The sequence below is a fragment of the Phoenix dactylifera genome, chromosome 13, assembly GCF_009389715.1.
Source record: "Phoenix dactylifera cultivar Barhee BC4 chromosome 13, palm_55x_up_171113_PBpolish2nd_filt_p, whole genome shotgun sequence".
Lineage (NCBI taxonomy): Eukaryota > Viridiplantae > Streptophyta > Magnoliopsida > Arecales > Arecaceae > Phoenix > Phoenix dactylifera.
In genome coordinates this window covers 1975270-1997037 of record NC_052404.1, presented here as the reverse complement: position 1 = coordinate 1997037, position 21768 = coordinate 1975270, and the positions used below count along the sequence as shown (strand labels likewise).

Here is a 21768-nt window from a genome sequence, read left to right as displayed (position 1 = left end):
TGTAATATAGCCAAATATGTATAGAGATGTACGTACCAAGTAGGGTGTACCTCTAATGCAGTTGGAGTTTTAAGTGCTCCAGGTTGACTCAGCGGCCTTCTTTGGCTTGTTGTAGGAGGCGTCGAATGGCGTTGAAAGGCGTCGAATGGCGTTGAATGTCGTCGAATGGCGTCGAAGTGTCGTCGAATGGCGTCGAAGTGTCGTCGAATGGCGTCGAATGTCGTCGAATGGCGTCGAATGGCGTCGAATGTCGTCGAATGGCGTCGAAGTGTCGTCGAATGGCGTCGAATGGCGTCGAAGTGTCGTCGAATGGCGTCGAATGGCGTCGAAGTGTCGTCGAATGGCGTCGAATGGCGTCGAATGTCGTCGAATGGCGTCGAATGTCGTCGAATGGCGTCGAATGGCGTCGAATGGCGTCGAAGTGTCGTCGAATGGCGTCGAATGGCGTCGAATCGGCGTCCCGAGCTTAGCTAGAGCATCATTGGAGACGCATACAGGAGACGGACCTCGTCCGTTGGCGATCATGCGCCCTATTCGGGGCGACGTTGGTCGTTTTTTGGATTCTCCGACCTAGAAATAGATAAAATATTGAAATTATTTGAAGCCAAAGTGGCGTTCTGTACCTTTTGGAGATATTTTAATGGCTTCCGAGCTTCGAAGTCCCTTAAGACTTAGCTTGGCACTAGCTTTCTTTGGCTCGATTTTCTGGGGGAGGTGTTCTGCATTCGGGCTTCGGAGCTTGGGCTTCGGAGCTTGGCAGCCTTCTGAGCTCGGCGGCCTTTGGTGCTCGGCCTTCTAAGCTCGGCGGCCTTCGGAGCTCGGCCTTCTGAGCTCGGCGGCCTTCTGAGCTCGGCAGCCTTCTGGACCATGAAAGGATTTAGCTTCATAGTACTTTCTTGGGGTAGAATCTCCTATGAATCTAGCCAGAGGAGCGCTCATCCTTTGGAAGGCATACAAAATAAGGTATCAGCCGAGCTTTCATGATGTACTAAAATCCTTTTTTAAAACCTTGCAATGATGAGGGAAATAGCTACAGCGTCGTCATAAAGAGGGCTCAACACCCTTTTGGTCTTCATCAGAAAAAGAGATGTGACTTTCACAGAGCACGGATGCTTTGAGGAAGCTCTTTTTTCCGAGCTCGGAGCTTCTGGTACCTCTAGTTGCCCGCCCTCTGATGGTATTGATGATGCCCGTGAGAGGTCAGTGGTCATTCTGCTCCTTATGAGGCACTGGATTTTGTTCCTCGGGCTCTCTCCTGTAGGCATGATCACGGACAAAATAACTCAACCGACCTCGGCGGACAAGTGCCTCGATCTCATCACGAAGCTCATAGCAATCCTCCGTATCATGGCCGCGATCTCGGTGGAAGCGGCAGTACTTTTTCGAGTGCTTCCGCGACTCTGTCGGACGCATTCTCAATGGAGGTCGGAGGTAGCCCCGACCCTCAATCTCCATGAGGATTTCTGCTCGGGTGGATGTGAGAGGAGTGTACGTCTGAAATTTTTGGAGGGGAGACCCCGGGCGAGCTAGGCTCTTGGGCCAAGGAGGCTCTTTCTCATGCCAGGGGAATCTGCTACTTGGTTGGGAGTGCTCCTGGTGCTTCTTCTGCATCTTGGCAGGTCGTTCGGCTTCCTCCCGCCGAGAGACCATGGCTTCCTCAGCCTTGGCGTACTTGCGAGCTCGGGTCAACATTTCGGTGAGGTCCGCAGGGAACTTCTTCTCGATAGAGAAGAGGAACCTGTAAGACCGGGCTCTAGTCTTTAGTGCCGACATGGCGATTGACTGGTCCAGCTCCCGGACTTCCCATGTTGCGGCAGTAAACCGATCCAAGTACTCCTTGAAGGACTCTCCCTCCTTTTGTTTGATGTCAAGGAGGGAGTCCGACGTCCGCCGCTGGGGCTGGCTAGCGGCAAAATTACTGGCAAACTGCCTGCCGAGCTGCTCAAAGGAGGAGACAGTACTCGGCTTCAGCCCGGTGAACCAAAGCCGGGCCGGTCCTCGGAGCGTTGCTGGAAAGGCTTTGCACATCATGGCCTCCGAGGCTCCTTGTAGGGCCATTAAGGCCCGATAACTCTCCAGGTGGTCGAGGGGGTCGGCCCTGCCGTTGTAAGGCTCCACCTGGGGCATCTTGAACCGCGGCGGGACTGGTTCGTCATCAATTTGCTGGGAGAAGGGGGACTTTGTGGTGAACTCAAAGTCACCGTCACGTCCCGGTTTCCTTCCATGGAGTGCCTGGATCTGGCGCTCCAGCTCCTCGACCTTCTTGTCGAGTTCATCATTCTGGGGGATCGCTGCAGCGGTCCGTTCTGGTACAAGTTGCCCTGGAACTGACTCGGCCTCTGAGGGTTGGGGCCAGCCACCAGGGCCTCTAGCTAGGTGTTCTCTCAAGAGGGAGGCCTGGACTTGAGAGTCCTGACCTCGAAAGGGAAGTCCGCTTGTAGGAGGCTCCGGTTGAACTGGGGCCGGAGGGGGCGGTACCGTCGGGGCGCCCCTAGGTTGCAAGCCTTGGACAACGGTAGCCAAGGCCTGCACCTGTTGCACCAGGGCATGAAACTGCTCCGGTCGAACTTGAGGCGCTGACTCGGCCGGAGGTGGTGAGTTCCGAACGGAACGTTCTGGACTTGATGGAGGACGTCGGGAGGCGTTGGAAGCCCCTTTGCTTCTTAGCTTCATGGCAGCGAACTCGGGCCCTTCCTCTAGCGCCAACTGTTGCTGGAAATTGGACCCGGGGGCCGCCGTGAAGCCGGGGAAGGAGGAGCTCCGCTACTGTGGGAGGCGGGCGGCGGTGCGCCGGCTGGCTGCGTCCTCCGCCGCGGGGGGTGTGCAAGTCCTGCAAGGAAAACCGGTGGCCGGGCTCCCCGGCGCCGGCCCTCCGATGCTTAAGTCAGAGGGGGGCTTAATTTTGGAGAAGGAGATGTAGTTCGTATGTAGCAGTCCAAGCCAGAAAATTAGAGTTCGGAGGAGTCCCCCCTCGGGAGGAAGAAGCCTCCCTTTTTATAGGGAGAGTGGCAGGATTACCTGTGATGTGACTGGGCGAATTAATGGGTTACCGTCACGATTGGACGTGGGCGTGTGAAGTAATGAGTTGCCGTGGATGGCCCGTTCCCATCATGGGAGGAGATGGCGCGTAGCCAGAGCTTGCTTGTGGCGCGCAGTGCAGTACATTCTTGGGAATGGTGAGGCGTTGACAGTCGTAGCAGGGTATGGTTCCTGATTGATATGTCGTGGCGTGGCCGGCAAGCAAAGCATGGTGCGGTGAGACTGCTGCAGGGCATGGCCGCAGCATACAGACGACGAGGTCGGCCTTCTGAGGTCAGCACGACCTTCTGTGCTCGGCCTTCTGAGCTCGGCAGCCTTCTGAGCTCGGCCTCGGCAGCCTTCTGTGCTCGGCAGCCTTCTGAGCTCGGCAACCTTCTGTGCTCGGCAGCCTTCGGAGCTCGGCCTCGGCAGCCTTCTGAGCTCGGCAGCCTTCTGTGCTCGGCAGCCTTCTGAGCTCGGCCTCGGCAGCCTTCTGAGCTCGGCCTCGGCAGCCTTCTGAGCTCGGCAGCCTTCTGTGCTCGGCAGCCTTCTGAGCTCGGCTGCCTATGAGCTCGGCTCGGCCTTCTGAGCTCGGTTTGGCCGATGAGCTTGGGAGCGGAAGAGCCCGACCACTTGGATGAGCTCGAGAGCGGAAGAGCCCGATCACTTGGATGAGCTCGAGAGCGGAAGAGCCCAATCACTTAGATGAGCTTGCAAGCGGAAGAGCCCGATCACTTAGATGAGCTCGATCTTGCTGACGGATTTGGGTGCTATAATTGCATTTGTGGGGTGGTCCATTTTTCCCCCAACAATAGTAAATATGTTTACTTCTAATTTTTGTATAATATATATTTATTTTTTAATCTTGTACCGGCTATAGTTACAATATTCTTCAAATTAGTGGAAACTTCTTGTTTTGTTCTCCCTTTGTTTCAATGAATGATCCTCTAAATTACTCTCTAAGAACGAATTGATGGTGAGCTATTCAATTATTCTTGATTTATATCCAAATTTTACAATTTATTCACAACTAATTTAAAGATTTTATATGATATAAATTTCCAATAATGTACATCATTGCCCAGTGATTTCTTTTCTATCATTTATTTTTTTCCTCTTCTATATTTATTTTAAATAAATTTTGAAATATTTTAGAAAGCCTGTATTTTAAGTTTATTATTTTTATTTTTTGTTATCCAAACTTTTCTTATTTTAGATTTCTTTTTTAATTTTAAATTATTTATGTGAAAAAGAAAAATTACACCTAATCACGCAGTTCAACGTATCCAACGGCTACAACTTAAAATCCGGGGCTGGCGTCGACGTATCGGTGCCCCCACGATTTATTTTATACATCGAAAGGATCTTTTCGTAATTACACAAAGATGCAAACGGTGTAAACCCTAACCCTAACCCTAACCATCCCCTGGTTTCTCCCTCTATATTAGCCCTTCACCCTCCCTTCTTCCCCCCAACAGCGATCCCGGAAGTCTCCGGGCTTCCCGAATGCCCCTTCGATCAGGTTCTTGTGCCCTATTTTCGATTTCTTTTTTCCTATTTACCCTCGCAATTTTCTATCTGTTTGTTTGTTTATTCATGAGATCGGGGGCTGTGATGTTGAAATCTACCTATTTTATGAGAGGGTTCCTTCTCTGATTAAAAACTACCAATGGATCCTTCTGAGCCTTCGTTGTCTCCTTAAGTCCTAATGTTTTGTTTTCCTCCAAAATATTTTTGATCTTCTATTTCTTTTCTTTCCCCATGTTTATTTTTTCTGTAATCACTTGGTAACATTTCGATACCGTTGATATGATGATAACATCTTGCAGAAAAGAAGAAGTGTTGACTAAAAAAAATCAGATCACAATTATCTGATCAACGGCAATATTTTGTTCCAATTTTCGTTAAAAAAATATTTCGTTCGAATTTATTTGTTAATTGGGCCATTTTGTAAGATAGCTTCAATCCGTGCTCTAAATTTTTCAATTCTTTGTCCAAATGTAAGTGTATTTTTGGACCTGTGTACAATAAGCCGATGCTCTGGACCCAAGGGGGAAGAAGGAAGCATGGTAAGGTGCACAGAGATGAAAGATGGGTCCACATGTCTGCTCGCTTTGATGCTCTCGGGCGTTGATCTAGCGGGCCTGGATTCGACTCACATTCACCATATCCAAAATCTTGTGCGCGCTTTGTTTACCGTATTTTACTTACATGGATTTATAGATTACACCAAAGCTTAACGTATGACCGGTTTTTGTCGAAACGTTTGTTTATTTGTTTCTCGCAAAACTTAATTTGGAAAAAAAAGGAACAGAAATTACAAAGCCTGAAATTTAGGTCATACGAAAAACAAATCTTTTCTGTTTTTTGTGAAAATTGATTCATATGTAAAAGTATATGTTGTTCTAATAAATCTCAGACAATCAACACAGTCCTTCTAGTTTTTTGATTTCTATCTTGTTATTTTTTGTTATGACAATTTTAATTTCAGGTGCTGAAGCAATTTCTTATAAATATAATTGCTTCGCACCTAAAGTTGAAATTGGTATCTCTAAGCATAACAAGGTCATCGGTATCTCTTGGAAGAAGGGATACTCACTGTTTGATCTTAGGAAGAAGGGTTGCTGCTGATACTGTGGTGCTATGAGTCTTCTAAGCAGCCTTCTGCTGATACTGTGGTTCTATGACTCTGCTAAGCAGCCTTCTTTTAGAGATTGCACTTGGTGATGGATTACTTATCTATACTCTCCCTGATTCCCTTCCTGTCAAGCGTGACTTCCTGGTAGCGTAGATTCTTTACCGTTTTATGGTGTCTGTCACTAACTTGAAGGGTTGTTTTCAGATCAATTTTTAATTTGTGTTTGATGTGTATATCAGGGGCATGGGGCTGAGTTGTGAGCTTTGTAAATTTCTTTTCCGTCTGCTGTTGAATCTATGGTAATTGTGAGATTTACATCCTTATGATGTGAATTAGACCATTTGGAATTTGAATGATGTTTTCTATTAAAGCTTTCATTTGCACCTGTTAAAGATAATTTTAAGCTATCTTCTCCTGTAGAGGATGGCTCTGTGTGGATTGGTTATTTATTGGGAAGATTTTGGGTATTTATATAAGATTAAAGAACTCAAAAAATATCTTCAGGCTAGCTACAGGGGATGAACTCTTGAGACAGATTGGTTGTTCATTTATTTTTTTGTAATGAAAGCATAGAGCTTGCATAGTTTGTAAGCTTGTTGAATGCAAATGAAATAAGTATTAAAATGCTGCCTCAATGCTAAATGAGTTTTTTTTTGCATTTAAATACAATGTTCTCCCGGAAAAGAAGGGGGAAAGTATGTTCAATGGGAAATTAAGAAAGGCCTGTTGTTTGTTTTGTTGGAGTTTTCAATAAAGTGAGATGTTCCTATGGGAATAAAAATTTTATATTTCATAAAAAAATATCAGAGATATAAAAAAGTTATTTTCTCAAGGTTGAAAATTGTGATTTTTTTCTATTTTTTTTCTTTATTAAGGGTGTAATAGATATTTTCTACAATTTTCGTATGGAAGTAGATGTTTAACTAAATAACGGCACTTTAGAATATACTACTTTTTCATGGTCAAATAAACATGTCAGAATTATTTTTTCAGTCATCAAATTCACAGTAATCAGCTTTTCAAAAAAAATATTTGGATGAGAATTTTTTTTTTGGGAACCAAATAAGTCTTCCATTGATTTTACTAGCATCTTAGTTTTGCCTGTGTTTGCGGAAGTTGGCACTTGAACTCAATTTTGTGTAACCTCAACGAGAAAATAATGATAATAATAATAATAAATCTTGCGTGGCAATTGGTTTTCCACTTTATGGAATTGTCTAACCCTGATGAGGTGCAGGGAGGGAATATATCTTTGGTGAAAGGCATTTGATGGAATATATCTTTGGTGAAAGATATTTGATGGAATATATCTTTAAAATTTAAGAGCATTTGAAAACCTTGGCCTTTTTGCTATGAATACGTTTGTATCAGATTATTCTTGAGGGATATGATGTGGGAGGCAGTGGTTTGGACCTTGGATGTTAGTTAGGTTTGGACATTTTTGATAAGTGAAGTTCTAAATGAGTTTTTCAGTTTATTGATCTGGGTAATTTCACGGAGGGGTCCTCCTCCATCTTCTTTATCTCTCTCTTTCTGTGAAAAATAAAAAAAGGAAAGGAAAGGAAAGGAGTACATCCAGGAAAGCCTTTTGGTCCATGAATGGAGTAAGAAACTTCAGATTGTACTGCTTCAAGAATTCTGTGCATCTTTGTATTTCCGACTCGATTAAGGGTTTCTTGAAAAAAAAAATTTCTGAATGGAGGGAAAAAAGTGTGTGGTCCTTCCCAATTGTTTGATTGGCTGTTGGGATTGAAGGTACATCAGTGTAATTCTCGGCTCACTTTATAAAGATTCTAATCAAAGTAGCTACCATCAGATGCATCTCGAACAAATTATGCTGACTGCGCGTATAAGTGAATCACTGGGCATTATTTTAACCGCACATTTCACTGCATTTGATGCACGGTAGAAGAAATATGGATGTAAGAAAACATGGCTGCACATAGAAATTCTTAAAGCTTCTTTTCCTGCTATGACGTTTCCGTGCTTTAAGCACATTTTCACGTATTATGCGTATCTGGGAAAAACAAAATCATCACCATGATCAGAGAGAGTCTAAAAATGGTCAACTTACTGGAGGCTCGTATGCGCTCATGTAACCTCCATTGGTCCTCTGTTGCAGCTGGCCTTTTTTGAAGTCAGATGATGTTCATTTCTTTTTTTACTCCTACGATGTTCAGATCTCCTAAACCTCCACTGATGTCCACAGAATGGTTTTTTCCCTGTACTTTTTACTACATTCACAGCTGATTTGACAATGAGAAGGAAAATCAGACTCAAGAAACACCTCTCACAGGTAAATGGTGCCAAAAATTTATTGATTTATAGACTTTGTATGTTTATTTTACACTACACTGCGATACCATCAGCAATATGCAGAAAAAATGAATGCAGCAATGCTAATGAAGCATATATTTTGACATTGGTCTACATAGAAACAGCAGCCCAAGGGTATAAAAAAAAATCCATTGACAAAATTTTTAGATTTGCTCATTAACATAACTTATTACGAACAGAAAGTATATCAGTGTTGCGAATCCAACATTTCTTCTTTGCGATCTATTGGTTCATGAAGTTCTGATACTGTACGCCCCAATGTCAGCTGGATACTAACTTGGTCTATGCTAGAAGCAGCCTTCAGTATCTCCTTTTCTGCTTCTTTTGCTATGTCCATTGCATCCCTTGGAATTTAAAAATCAAGTCAAGATAATTGGATGATCAAAGACATAAATTTAACAAGACTCGGACCAGCACTTGGGATGGATGGATTACCGTATCAGCAATTCAGGATGCATGGAGACTTGAACCTGGAGTAATACCTTTCCTTGCAATGAGTGGCAGCATGTTACATGTTCAAGGGACATTTTCTGAAACCAATACATTATGATATGAGAATGTTCTAACAAGAACTATGCAAGACGTGCTGAAATATTTTTTGCATACAAGGAATTTTGACCTGGGCAATACCTTTGATACTTATTAAAAGAAGACCAATATGATTTTTTGCTGCTTTTTTATGAAACTCCTTGCATTCTTATTTCCACAATTATAATAACTAAACAACAAAATCTTGGGAAAAGATGGATAAATATATAATCAGGCTATCTGTAAATCCAAATGCATTTATACATTATACAGTTCTGTTCTATATTTCTCAATACACACCCCTCCACTCATAAGCATATCTATGGGTGAATTGAGTTCAGAAATGAAATATCTTCGAGGTTCCAAATACACAAGGAGAACCATAAGGGAAAGGAGTAAGCTATCTTTTTACACCAACAGTTAGTTAAACCATATACAACAATTACATTCCTTGTAACTTAGAAATGCAACTAACATAGAGGGTACTTCATTTGAATCCGCGTGAATTTCCTGGAACATTATGTAAATATAAATAACGGAGGGTCTTTTTTGCAAATACATGAGAATGAAGGGTACTGTATGCAAATAACTTATACGTTATATACTTGTTTCTTTGCATGTCTTAGTACACTCACCTATCCACTCAAGCATATCTATGGTCGAATCTCGAATGAGTTCAGAAATGAAATGTCTTCAAGGTTTAAGCATGGGAAGAACCACGTTTGTAGCTCAGTTGCAGCATGAGTAGCATGCGACAAAGCATATGTCAAGGGGTATATACACAAGTCTCTAATAATTAAAAAAAAAAGATGCATACCTCTGAAAATAGCGTTGAGAGAATATCAGCCACAATGGCTTCAGCTTCTTCTTGTCCGGAAATGATGTTTGGGTTCTGGCCGTCTATGCTCTTGGATTTCTTTCCTTGGCATGACACCGAGTATTGAGAATATGATGGATCTAGATGAATAATTTTGGAAAGTTTCATAAGGAATCTGTTACTAATGACTGAGACAAGACAATACTAAAAGGAAGGAAAACAAAGCACTACAAATAGAAGGGGGAAAAAGCACTCAGAACTTAAGATCAATAAGCAGAAAATTAAAAAGATCAGATTTCAACATGAGAAGCTATTTGCAGTGTCTTGCCTAAAAATTATCTTGGCGATACGAGATGCCTCCCAATAGAAACCTTGGGTGTAATGGAAACAATCCATGCTATTTGGTAAAGAAAAGTTTAGATAGAGTTTGTTGGAGTTCTGATTGAACTGAGAGCCCCTGCCTCTCATTATTGCTCAAAACTTTCATATATGATGATCCCTTATAGACGGATAAAAATGAAAGTAATCTTCTTTGGTCAGAACGAATTTAATATACAATCATTGTTTTAACTGTTGCATTGTTATCGGCATGGTCTTTCAAACAGCAAACGTTTATATACAGGACCACTTATAAGTAAAACCAAAAATGAGCAAAGAGATGAGATCATTATGTACCAATATGTATGAAGACTTCAGCAACTTGACTATGATATTTCTGTATCTGATGACGCACAGCCTCACCAATGTCATGGGCAGCACTAACACTCAAAAAGGGATCTACCTGCAACACCATTCTACTTTAGAATTAGCACTTCTGTATAAGAGATACAAGCTGGAATTAGGATTCACTGAAATTCAACAACAGGTAAGACAGGAAAAGAAAAAAATGGGTACATTGTCACGATGCAAACAGGATGGAATATCAATTACGAAATTCTGCAAGTCAGGTGTTACTTAAAAAAATTCATAATGATACAATAAATGTACCAGTGTGCATGCATTCATGATAGCGGCTAGATATAAGGCATGGTGCCTTACGCAAAGAAAAGTCAAAAAAGACGGTACGAATCTCCTTACGCGGAACAAAAGCAGTTGCACAAACAGTAAGGCAGCATCTAGCCATCCTTCAACGAGAACCAAATTGGTTTAGTTTGGTTCTCGATGTATTATTGTTTCTGACTTGCACATACAGTGGGGTCGGTAATTTACTATCAGACTGTCTAGTACACTTGCTGTTTGGCATATAATTAAGTATAGTTTTGATTATTCTTCTCTGAGTCAACAGCATTCTCCAATGGAACCCCGAGTATAGAATCATCTCAGATTTTTCTTCAAATAAAGATTAAGACCTACCATTTCAATATGAGGTCAATCTTTACACAGACAGTACACATAAGATATTTATAATTCATTCCTTTTCCTTTGGTACAAGTTAAGCCCAGAGCTATACAGATAATCTCAGCCTAACTCATACTCAAAACTTTAGTGAGGAGGCTTGACATGCTCGCAGCATATGTATAATCTCGATTCATGTTCAAATGTAGTCCAAAATAAGAAGTTAGCTTCCCAGTCTTTTATAGGCTTATTCTCATGCACAGAAAGCTTAGAGCAGACCACCTGAAACTTATTTGATTGTGAAATAAAAGTGGTTTAGAAGGAGGCGGTATAAGGCCTGTTGTACTGATCTGCGAAACAGATGAAAAGATTTGTAGCATAGATACAATTCCAAAATGAAGGAAATCAAGTTGAATCATGAAAACAATGAAGATCTCAATCAGAAAATTGATAGATGTTTCCATTAACATGAACTCAATTTCATATCTCTGAGTTCCTTAGTATAACAATAAGTGATAACCTATTACAAGGGATTAAAATTTGTAACAGCAGAACATGACAGTTACAGACAAGATGTCTTAAAACAAAAAAGTACTAAATGTCATGAAAACATTTGGAATATTTAATTCATTATAACTTTTAAAATGATCATAATTTGCAAGGTTCTTAATTATCCAGTGCCTTTAAATTAGACACTGATAAATTGTAGAGAATGTACACTGATTACGTGTGATTATTTTCTCAAATTCAAATGCAGTAGTTTGACAAGGTCATGTTTCCTTAAATTCTGCTCTACAAGCAAAAGGTTTTAATGAATAAAGGTTAATCTTACTGATTGGAATATGACAGTAGCAGATGGTATTATGAAGTAATTGAAATACTTGAAGAGCCATACCTCAATATGTACATCAAGATACAAGGATGACCCAGCTTTTCTTCCCCTCAACTGGTGGCATCCCTGCATCAAAAATATTTTGTGAAGATAAAACAGCAAGAACTCCAGTTTGGTGACAGAGATGAAAAAAGAAAAAAAAACACAAGCATGCAAAAATACATAAAAGTACAGAAGGGCTTGTGGAATTTTATTTAGCACATGCATCCATGTAACAAATTGGTCAACCATCAAAGTTGATAATAAGAGTTCAAGTATAACAATATAAACAACAAAAACATGTTAGCACTTTTATTTCACATCCTATGAGACAATAAGCAAAAATACCTATGCCTTTACATTTGATCATGGATGTATATGAACATACCTATGGACGTATATGAGTGATGACTTTGTCAAAGAAGGTCCATAAACTAAGGCCTGGAAATTTGTGAAGGGCAGAGGGATCAATCCACCAAGTTGCCAAAAATATTTTCAAGGCTAATTTTACAAAACTAATTTTGCTGGATTATATCAATGTAGTTTTTTGTAACAGTCTGCTGATTACTAGGCCATAGTTGCAGAAAAGCTCAAACAAATTACTACTTTCCAAGGTTTCAGAAGTCGGTGCCAGTAACTACGTTGGCACCATTCCATGCTGACATACCCCTGATGGCCTGTACACTGTGGCAAAAATCTCCTCTCCACAAATTTAGGATGGGAAAATTGAAAAGAAGGGTGTTTACACACCTTATGACTTGATACCGAACAATTCAACCTAGTATTGGTGCTAGAAGGTGGGAAGTGCCAATACCTTGTCGATAAGGCATGTGACAACTGGCACGAACCAGCAGCTGGAAGCTTCTTTCATCTTCCTTGTGCAATCACCTATTGAATATGATCATGTCCTTCCATTCTGTTTGCTCCAGTGAACAATTCTAATTGTAGTCATCCAATCCCATCCCTATCCCTCCCAATCTCTTTGCCCCTCATACTATGCACTGTGAAAGCTTTTTGTCATAAGTTCCCCTCCCTTTCTCCATTGCACTCATCCACATCTGGACATCACACCCATCCTCACCTCCTCCCTAACGACCGGTGGCATATGAGAGACTAGTGGTGGCAGGTGAATAAGTCAACCAGTGTTTGCCGAAAAGAAGAAATGAGGCGCTGATAACATGATTGCCAGGACTCCAAACTAGATGATTAACTAAAGGATATGTAAGTAATGAAGTGGAGAGGTGGGGACAAAGATCCAGAGGAGGCAGTGTTCTATATGTTTAACAAGTAATGGTATAAGCCTATAAGGAGATGGAGATGGAGACCAGATATTTTATGCACTAAGGCAGACTATTAAGTTTCAAACATATACATACATAATAATTATGCATGCATGTATCACCTAGCTAGTTTACCGAAACAACCCAAGCTTAATTACTTACAACCTAAAACAAATGAGATCTTTAGGCCATCTACTCCATTAATTTACATGCACTGAAAGGGCTTCATATATTAAACTTTTTAAATGCATTTGAAATTTTCTTCAAGGCCTCTCCCCAGAAGATCATTTGATTGTCAAGTATGATGCAAATTAAACTTTCCTAGCATGCAACATAAATTTTATTTTTGTCATGCCCCTGCCTTTAATCACACTAAAGTGAGTGCACACGACCTAGGAATGAACTAATAAAATATTGTACAGATTCTGCAAGAATTTTTGGATGTTCTAAACCATCCATACATCAAAAGAACCGGGTAACATGCAAGATTGTTATTTGTTGAGGAAATTGAAAATGATCAAACAAAGTTCTAATACTAAGGAGAGTTGTATGTCATAAAGATGTGTAAGGATCATATTCACACATTGCTTAGTATTAGGAAAAGGATCTATTTATGAAGTCTATCAAAGTCAGGAGAAAAATCTGAAGTCTACCTTGACACCTTCAACTTCAGTAATTGTTTGCTTGATGGGCATTAAAACAGATGGTGGGACTGCTGCATCAACTAGCTCCAGGACACTAAAATCAATTAACGAAAATTTAGACAACATATTCATGTGGATGCATTTAAGCTGGTTATGATAATAATACAAAGAAAAAGAAAGGCAGGAGAATAATTTTAACACTTGATTAGGAACTTGAATTAACCGAATGTATGCCGCATGCTTACTAGATTTAGTGCAAAATATTGAATATAAAGGCCAATAATAGTGACGCAACATTTTTACAGGTCATATGATAAGTGTGCATGGACACATATATGAGTATCAGATTCAGATGTGTATCCAAGTGTGGGACTTGGCAAGAGCAAAAAAGAACATTGGTGATACATAAGATAAACTATAATTTTAACTAAATTTTAAATACCTTTGAAAATTGTTTTCTTAAACATTGAAAAGGAAGTATTAAAAAGTTATTGTTTGTTAAGAACTTTCAACGAACATGTTTCTTATTCAAACATCCAAAATAGCTTAAAGATATAAGAAAAAAATATTTTCGAATTTCTCTCAATACCTACACCCTTGACCAATCTCTATATAAAAAAAACTCACTCCAAACGTCAAAATAGGTGATCATTGTTGGAGGAGATCAACTCTTCTTCCAAATGGTATGAGTGGCTACCACAGAACTTCAAAATATTGAAGTGTCCAATACGTATCTGACTCGGATAAATATTAGATACGTATGTTGGTGCTCAATGCAAATGCCCATGTATACCATTAGCTGCACTTTGCTATCAGGATAACTCTTAATTTACGATAGTAGCTGAGTTCCCATTTAACTATTTAATGGGGTTCATAACTATGATTATGAGGTAAGTAAAATAAAAATTCTGTGAAAGTGATTTCACTTCCTTTCAATAAATTTGTGACATTAAAAATCATTATTAAAAACCATAGATAAGTACCAATCCAGCACTATTCTAAACCAAACCTTGGTTGTAGCAAAATAGATGTTAAAAACATATGCTACATTTATGAACTTGTCAAACCAGGAAATTATTTTCATGTGACTTCTGTTTTTGTCAAGTATACTGCTAACTTCACTGGGTCAAAGTTTCTTTCTCCTTTTTCTGGTTTTATTCAACCACACAATAATACTAGCAGAAATACCATTAGCAACAGTCAAACAAGCTTTTTCCTAATATAAAACTTATAGAATTGTTTATCTGACACAAATATTCTAGTTAAGTATTTGTAGGCCCTTAGAATATAATTATAATTCATCATAAAAGTACAAGCATCAAATACATGCACAGAGATCTGCTACATTTAGAACCCACGAGTTCATTCAAATATATTATTAAGGCTGACTAAGAATCTATAAGAAGGTGATAATACCATATATATATATATAGATAGATAGATATGAAGACAATGATAAATTATATTCAAAAAGTACAACAATACTTTGAATACTTTTTGGATCTCTTGCTTGATCCTTGAGAGTTGGGATATGGTTTGATGCAAGGTTCGCCGTCTCGGTACCGCTCGGCGTACTGGTGGCAGCCCGGACCGGTACGTACCGGTTTCATACCGGTTCCGTACCGACCTGTACCGGTCCGTACCAGTCCCATACCGGTTCTCCAACGATAAGCTACCGGTATCGGATTCCACGCTGATCCGGTATCGGTCCCAGGCCAGATCGGTACGTACCGGCCCGTACGGACCGGTATGGCCGACCATGGTTTGATGGTTAAAGTTTCTTCTATCATTTTTTCCGAGCCCATTTTATCCTCATTTCTGCACGTGACCATTTGTGAAACCAGAAACTTAAAGTTAATCAAAAATATGGCTTGATCAATGATGAAGCTTTTGGTCCAAAACTAAAATGACACGTGATGTCTTCGTTTGACTCTTATGAGAAATTCCAACACTCATTCAAATGAACATCAAGGATAACATTCTACATTATGAAGAAATCTGCGCATGGCGTATCCGAGGGTTACATGAAAATTCTGCTAAACCTCGAGCGTGCCTATTGCACCTTGCATCACATAAGTTAGAGCAAGCTCCTCTTGCTTGACTATTTCAAGTGAAGAGCGTTCCTTAATTTACACTTCAAGAATATTTCCTCACATTACACTTTATTCATATATTAAGAATTCTTGTTCTAGTTAATATGATGATAATCCTGTTCATCAGGGATGATAACTTTGAGGAACTACCCATGGCATGCCTTTATCATGAAGAGTTTAACACTGTTTATTTATTCCATGAGTAAGGGAGTTTCCAACACTAAATTCATTTTGCACCAGAAATGTGTCCTCAAATTAACTGATTAATATAAGATTGTTGACAGCAAGCTGCTGCACACCAGTTATTGGTAACAATAAGTATCACTGATGGGGCACAATTAGGTGATATACCAAATTGCAGTTTAATTGTGGAGCAATAGTATCAAATCTTATTCCCAAGGCCCAAACCAACAAAGAGATAAATCACATCTTCCAAGCCCTCCATGTTTTGCTGAATTGCGTCTTTCAACAGGTGATATATCTTGCATTATCTCAATGATCTCAGAATCAGCTCTTGTATTTCATACCATCAACAACCACACAGTAAATGTTTCAGATGCTGAATGGGTTTCTATCTTTATAGGTTACAAACGGCTATTGCATTTTATTCGAGGAATGCCATATTTTAGTGCATCAGTAAGCAAAGCAGAGTTACTTGACCCTACCATGCACTGACTGCTATCATAGTTGTACCAGCAAGCATTGCCATTCACTAGGCATTACTTCATTTAAAAAGTTGACAGCAAGATAAAGATGGGATCAGGGGAAAAAGATAAATCATTACCTCTGGTATCCAGTCTCAAGCCCAGCTTTCAAAATCATGCCTGATACAACAAGTCCAGCAAGTGGATCAAAATATGGTACTCCCATGATAGCGCCACCTGTATGCAAGGCAATCTAACTATGATGATTGCAACTAACAAAAGAGTTAAACTAGCAAAAGAGCAAATAGTCACTTCTTTTAATGTCCAAGAGACCTTTATCTTGCAAGGTCTAACCATATTAAAAATCCAATATACTAGTCAAAAGAGAAGTCCAAGAATATTTAACACATGTGGCTTTCAACACTTCGAGATTGGAAAGAATAAGACAACTAATATAGTAATGCAATAGCAAAACATGACTGATATATTCATGGATATTATTGCAGTTCATGTCGAATTTTTTCACCTATATAGACATTTGGCACATGCAAGCGGCATGAGTGTGCACACACTCCCATGCATGCGCACATGCATGCTCATGCATGCACATGTGCGATGAACAAGACATATGGTGGAATTCAGCAGCACTGACTGGCAGTCCACCAGGCATTAACCCTCTAGAAATTTATGCTAGAATCCTTGATTTCTTCTTTCAGTCAATATGTTAATCTATCAGATTTAAGTATCGTTTACTAGCATACTAGGCTGTCACTGGCAAGGTACACATCTGCTGTGTTGTGCTAAAACATGCGGTGCTTGGCATGCACTGGTGCAGCAACATGCCAAGCATGGGCAAGCAGCTTGTATTGTACCGATCCTGATTGCTGTTAAGGCACTGGCACAGTATGTACTCTGCGTCATGCCATGGATCAGCACCTAAATTCCATGCATCAAGAAGACTTGCATAAGAACTTAAATTATGAAATGACCACAAAGAAAAGGAACCACAGAAATTACTTGGGTGTATCTTAAGATCCCCCGTGACCATCTAATTTCATTTAATTCTAGATCCATCACTAAGCAATGCACCTCCAAAACATTCTTCACCACCTCTTTAGCAACGGAACCCTAGGCCTAGCCCTCCCCTTTTCTTTATATTCTTTTCTATGTTCCTCTCATCACATAGGCCACCTCAAACCTATGTTTTATGTGATGAACCCTCTCAATCTTCTCTATATAATATAAAATTCTACCATTTTATCCTTCCTCACCTTACCACACATCCATCACAACATCCGAACCGCTAAATTCATCTCTTCTCTCTATTCTTTATTGCCCAATACCATGATCTACACTTCATATTGCTCCATATAATTTTCCTATAACTTCAAAGTTGATGTAATTATTCTCTGATGCCAAAATGTATCATGGACCATACAAAGCTACATGATAAATATTTTCTAAAATGAGTATAAGCCAAAATTTAATGTTTCAGAGGCTCCTTGCATACGCATCAACTAGTCAAAAAGTGAATAGTTTTTTAATAGCAAAAGATACGATTTATTACATGGTATGGTTTGTAAATTTTCTCAAGAAACTAAGATTTGTATGTGTCTTAAGATGTGGAGAGCTTCGAACAATAAAAGGGCAATTATATTAGAATTTCCCAACATATGGTAACAATATTAAACTAAATTAATTATATCCTAAGAATATTAAATATGTTCTAAGTATCGCTAATATACACACATGCATGTGCACATGTGTGACCACCCACCACCATACCCCCCCAACACACAACTGCAAACCACCAAATATATTTAAAATATTCCATTACACAGACCTCTGTAGATCACATAGAGCTTCATAGGCAAATGAAAATCATTTCTATAGCTGTCACTTAAATTTGTTCTCAAGGAACAACCTCCTCTGTTTTTCACTAGGCTATACAAGAGAACCACACAGACTCCCCATCAAATCTAGTAATTCTTATTGTCTAATCCAGATCAAAAATCTAAACTTCAATGAACTCAAACTCGAACTCAATATGAAATCCTCATAATGTTATGGTTAAGAACACAATAGCTAGCATGACCAGCAGATATATTAAAATGAGAGGATGCGAACAATTTGGATTTCAAAAGATGCAATATGTAGAATTGAGCAAAGAGCAGCCTACACAAACAACAGAGGCTGAAAGTACTCATGTGCATTAAAATGAAATATAAACCTAATAAAGTTTTGATTTTAAAAAAAAAATTGCAAACAAAATAATTTCAGAAGAACTAGGTCCTCTTCTATCAAAGTTTACAAAGGTCTAAAGGTTCCTACCAACCCCAATAAGAGCAACTACAGACGACACAGCATCAGCACGGTGGTGCCATGCATTTGCTTTCATGAGTCCACTTCCTTCTCTTTCCCCAGCTTGTTTTGTGATCCAATAGAGCCTATTGTTAAAAGTAAAAGAAATATGTTAGTTCAAATAATTTAATTTTAAAATAAGCAAATTTTACATAAAGCTATAATGATACACAATAAGACAACATGTTCATATTTCAAGTAACAAAAAAAGGTGTCCGAAAAAGTCTGTGGGAAATGAAGAGAGGTCACACAAACGAAATGGAAAAAGAAAAAGAAAAAGCATCCTTATACAAAGAATATTTCCCATTACAACTCAAAAATCCTTTCACATACCCATTGACATGCAGAAAGTAAAATAAAGTTAACCATGACAAAAGACATCCAAGTTACAGATGATCCATTTAGAAATGATTGGAATGAACAAGAATCAATAATACATTCCATTTATTAAGATAAAATAAACCAAAAAGACATGCTGCAAACTGACTGATGCTTGTGATTCCCAAGGTGAACTGTACAAAACATTGCTAATACTGTATTTTCTAAATTATGCTACCCAAGTGTAAGTACACAGCCAAGAATATTCTACATACCCTTCTTTAACAGAAATCGATATAATTGTCATACTCAAGGCCAGGATGGGGTGTTCCAAGTCAATTCCATGATGATGGCCACCATCACTGTGGTTATGATGGCTATGTTCCCATGTGTGATTAACCATATCTGTAGTTGATGCCAAAAGCCCCTGAAATTGACAAGGCAGAAACTGTATGGACAGAATGTTGCAAATGATTTGAAACTAGAAAACTGGAACAAATTCAGATTTGCAGTTTTATTAATATAAACCTAGAGAGTCACCTAGCAGACAATTCATTGGCTTCCTACTTTCTAGATAAACCATGATACTCAACAAATATAGTCAAAGATAGCAGTCTTTACAGCAAGGGTGATGCTAGTGGGGCACCAAATATGCAACAACAGTTCTAACCATGCCAACATAACTATGCCAAATATGCGACAACAGTTGTAACTATGCCAATGTACTCCTCCATTCATCAAGGCCTAATGACTATTTCCTGGGCCCTGATGAGTAAACACGCACCATATCAATGTTGCTAAATGTGAAGCTATATGTTCGGAGTTCAATTGGCATTTTCCTTCGAGCAAATGACAAATAATGAAGAAACCTGTAGAACATCAACAGCATGCCATGCAATACCGCCTGCAGTTGCCAAAAGCATGCTGGAAATCCCAAGAGCTGCAAGAGTCTCAAACTTGCCATGTCCTGACAAACATGAAATAACAAAGGAATTCAATAGTGCAGTAGCATCATTGAATACAGCTGAGAATGGATCAAATATCAATATATCCAACCGTTTTTATTTGGTGAATATAGATAAGGATATAAATATTGAACGAATGTTAAAATTCATATTCATATTTATTTAGAATAGGTAATGGATACAACTTGGATATTAACAATACGGAAATAAATGTGGATATAAATCGGAGAGATAAACTTTATGAACCACCAGATCAAGATATCACTGAGTATAAGGGGAAAAAGTAAAATACATGTTAATATTACTTTTTATTTTCCTTTAACCTGCATATGAACTTTACAAAACTAAACACGATTGCAAACAGAACTGCATATCTGGATATGATTGGATAGTTGTCTGCCATACCCATACACGTTTTACTCAACGGATATAGATATTGTTATGTGCATGGATGTTAATCGGATACTCAAATTTGTATCCATCTCCATATAATTTTAGATATAGAAACTGATCTGGACAGATATTATCTGGTCCACTTTCACCCTATTACTGAGCAAGTAAAAGGCAGCCAAGCTTGTTGTTTTCTACAATAATATCCACCATCTTGAGGTTAATATCTATACATAATTGAGATTCCTTACCAAAATATCAAAGAAAGTGGATAGTTACAAATTTCAATACAAATTTCAGTTTACCAGCTCTTAATAATGTTCAAAACCACAAAGCTCTTAATAATGTTCAAAACCACAAAGCCGCCACAGACATTTCTGACCTAAAGATTGCATGACAAGATATAATTCTTACAGCTGCCCAATGATACTACTTCTACTCTATCATACTCCATGCCATTAAACTATCATTTAAATGAATTGAAGTTAGGGAATCTCTGAATAAAAATGATACATTTCATGCCATGAACCTACTATTTACACTTAAAAATCAGCATAGATGATTATGGAGTTAATAGATCAGAATCCAAGTGCAACATAAAACCAACTGACCATAAGGGTGTTCCGAGTCCTTGGGGGCCTTGGCCGCTCTAAACGACCACAAAGAAATGCCGCTCAAGACCTGATCAACAGCAACAAAAGCTGAATTAGTTTCTGAATCAACTATCATAGGAGATTGGGCGTTAATTCAAGAGGATTCGAAGATAAATTTCATGCGAATCAAAAACAAGAAAATGGATGAAAAATAAAGAAGTAAGAAATCGAGGATTCCGGGAGCGACGTACGATGTCGGAGACGGAGTGGGCGGCGTCGGCGACGATGGCGGTGCTGCCGGAGACGTACCCGGTGAGGGCCTTCCCGGTGGCGAGGGCTACGTCGGCAGCGAGCCCTAGCCGGAAGATTCCCTCCGCATCTGGACCCTTCCCGGCGTGGTGGTGGTGGTGGTCGTGGGAGTGGCCGACGTGCCATCTTTTGCCGACCCTCGAATGGTTCTGGTGCTCCTCCGCCGAGGAGGCGGCGGGGATGAAAGGAACGAGCCGGTGGCCATTTAAGGGGGTCCTAGCAGCGCGGTAGGCCCGGTGGAAGCCGGTGACATTTGGGATCCGGAAACCCATTAAAATGGTTTCTTGTTTGTTTTATTTTAAGCTATTTTTCCGGTTTCTTTTGCTCCGATCTTCTTGCCCCACCGGTTGGGTTGGGGGAGAGGAAAAATGGAGCACATATAGGCACGGAAGTCATACGCTAAGGCCATCAAATCATCACCATTTAGATGGGAATGGATGGTTGTGATTAGAACATGAAGGTTCCTCAACTTGGCCTTTTTGTGAAAGAAGCCACCCAATTTGGCAACCTCGCGGACCCTATTGCAAGTCACCCCCTAGGGAGAGTTTGTTAACCCCAACAAGATCACCACGGTGATCTAAGATCCCAGTGATCCGAATGCTGGGATAATTTGATCCCAATAATCTA

The 21768-nt window shown here is 39.8% G+C and overlaps 1 protein-coding gene, 2 long non-coding RNA genes and 3 other non-coding genes across 6 annotated transcripts; 4 read left to right on the top strand and 2 right to left on the bottom strand.

Moving 5' to 3' along the window:
• The first annotated feature begins 4375 nt into the window (after positions 1-4375).
• LOC120112853 lies at positions 4376-6041 on the top strand. The gene is made up of 2 exons (XR_005514478.1): positions 4376-4540; positions 5510-6041. It is a non-coding gene; the product is annotated as an uncharacterized LOC120112853 (long non-coding RNA).
• LOC120112971 lies at positions 4621-4708 on the top strand. Its single transcript, XR_005514621.1, has one exon. It is a non-coding gene; the product is annotated as a small nucleolar RNA R41 (small nucleolar RNA).
• LOC120112973 lies at positions 4821-4899 on the top strand. Its single transcript, XR_005514623.1, has one exon. It is a non-coding gene; the product is annotated as a small nucleolar RNA Z155 (small nucleolar RNA).
• On the top strand, positions 5072-5181 carry LOC120112975. The gene has a single exon (XR_005514625.1). It is a non-coding gene; the product is annotated as a small nucleolar RNA snoR100 (small nucleolar RNA).
• A 1905-nt stretch (positions 6042-7946) lies between the features above and the next one.
• Positions 7947-21508, bottom strand: LOC103707316 (metal tolerance protein 2). The gene is made up of 12 exons (XM_039132772.1): positions 21084-21508; positions 20851-20920; positions 19754-19851; positions 19160-19311; positions 18537-18652; positions 16346-16442; positions 13478-13562; positions 11569-11631; positions 10014-10119; positions 9339-9478; positions 8429-8523; positions 7947-8337 (listed from the first exon to the last, which is right to left on the bottom strand). The coding sequence occupies exons 1-12, from the start codon at positions 21411-21413 to the stop codon at positions 8181-8183; spliced, it is 1509 nt and encodes a 502-aa protein (XP_038988700.1). The 5' UTR covers positions 21414-21508; the 3' UTR covers positions 7947-8180.
• On the bottom strand, positions 8742-9332 carry LOC120112854. Its single transcript, XR_005514479.1, has 2 exons — positions 9157-9332; positions 8742-9031 (listed from the first exon to the last, which is right to left on the bottom strand). It is a non-coding gene; the product is annotated as an uncharacterized LOC120112854 (long non-coding RNA).
• Positions 21509-21768: the final 260 nt, after the last annotated feature.